This window comes from Plasmopara halstedii (genome assembly GCF_900000015.1).
Source record: "Plasmopara halstedii genome assembly, contig: Scaffold_262, whole genome shotgun sequence".
In the NCBI taxonomy this organism is placed as follows: Eukaryota; Oomycota; class Peronosporomycetes; order Peronosporales; family Peronosporaceae; genus Plasmopara; species Plasmopara halstedii.
In genome coordinates, this window is record NW_020187183.1 from 1252504 (window position 1) to 1253402 (window position 899).

At 48.6% G+C, this 899-nt stretch overlaps 1 protein-coding gene across 1 annotated transcript; it reads left to right on the plus strand.

The window, feature by feature from the left end:
* Nucleotides 1-397: 397 nt before the first annotated feature.
* On the plus strand, nucleotides 398-820 carry PHALS_04710 (Aspartic peptidase domain; the record flags this gene model as incomplete). The annotated part of the gene is made up of 1 exon (XM_024722577.1): nucleotides 398-820. One exon carries the CDS (start codon nucleotides 398-400, stop codon nucleotides 818-820), a length of 423 nt encoding a protein of 140 aa, XP_024573640.1.
* Nucleotides 821-899: the final 79 nt, after the last annotated feature.

Below are 899 nucleotides of genomic sequence, written 5' to 3' on the forward strand. Positions count from 1 at the left end.
TCGAATGATCAACTGCTATACAAGTTGGTACTTGAGCGAGCCACGCTGCAACAGCTGTACTACAACAGATTCCATGGGCGGGATCAGTTTTCCAAAGCAAGTGCCAAAAAACCGGGTAGAGGATTTCATAATAGGGATGGGAATCGCACTACACCGGTACAACGCGAGCCAACTGTGAACATCTCTTCGACGTCTGACCAAATGGCGCGACCTTCAGATGCAAGCGCTCGTAGGGGAAACGTGAGTGGAACCTCGCCACGGTTGCCTACACTATAAAGGAAGTCATTGGGTTCGAGATTGTTCAGTGGCGACACCCGAAGAACGCGAAGCACTGTTGAAGACGCAACGGGAGAAGAGAAGCTGGCAAGTGAAGCGAGTGGCGGTGAAGTATGATGTCATGGAAGAGGGTCTTCTTGATGGATCTATTGCCAAAGAAGACGATACGTCGGATGAGTATTCAGTACTGATCAATGGAGTTCTGGAAATCTCCATGTGTCCTGATACTGGAGCGGATAATAGCATTGTACCAGTCAATTTTGTCAAAACAATTCAAGAGCGGTGCAAGGACGTGAAGATCTTGCCAATTACAAACCCGCCGGTGGTCAAAGCAGCGGGACGGAAGCGACTGACGTGCACGTCGATGGTGTTCCTGGACCTACAGATCCGTGCAGCGGCTGGGCCAGGCAATATCCATAACGTCAAGTGCTATGTGTTTGAAGAAGGTGATGACCACTTCATGCTGGGCAGAGATGTTCTGGAGGCGTTGGGAATCAATATCAAGTCAATTTGGAACAATTGGCCAACACAAGCATTGAATTGAATCGTGATGACCTGGCAAACCGTGATCTAATTGATGAAGAAGTGAATGTGGAACTCAAGCGGATGTGTGACGAAATTAC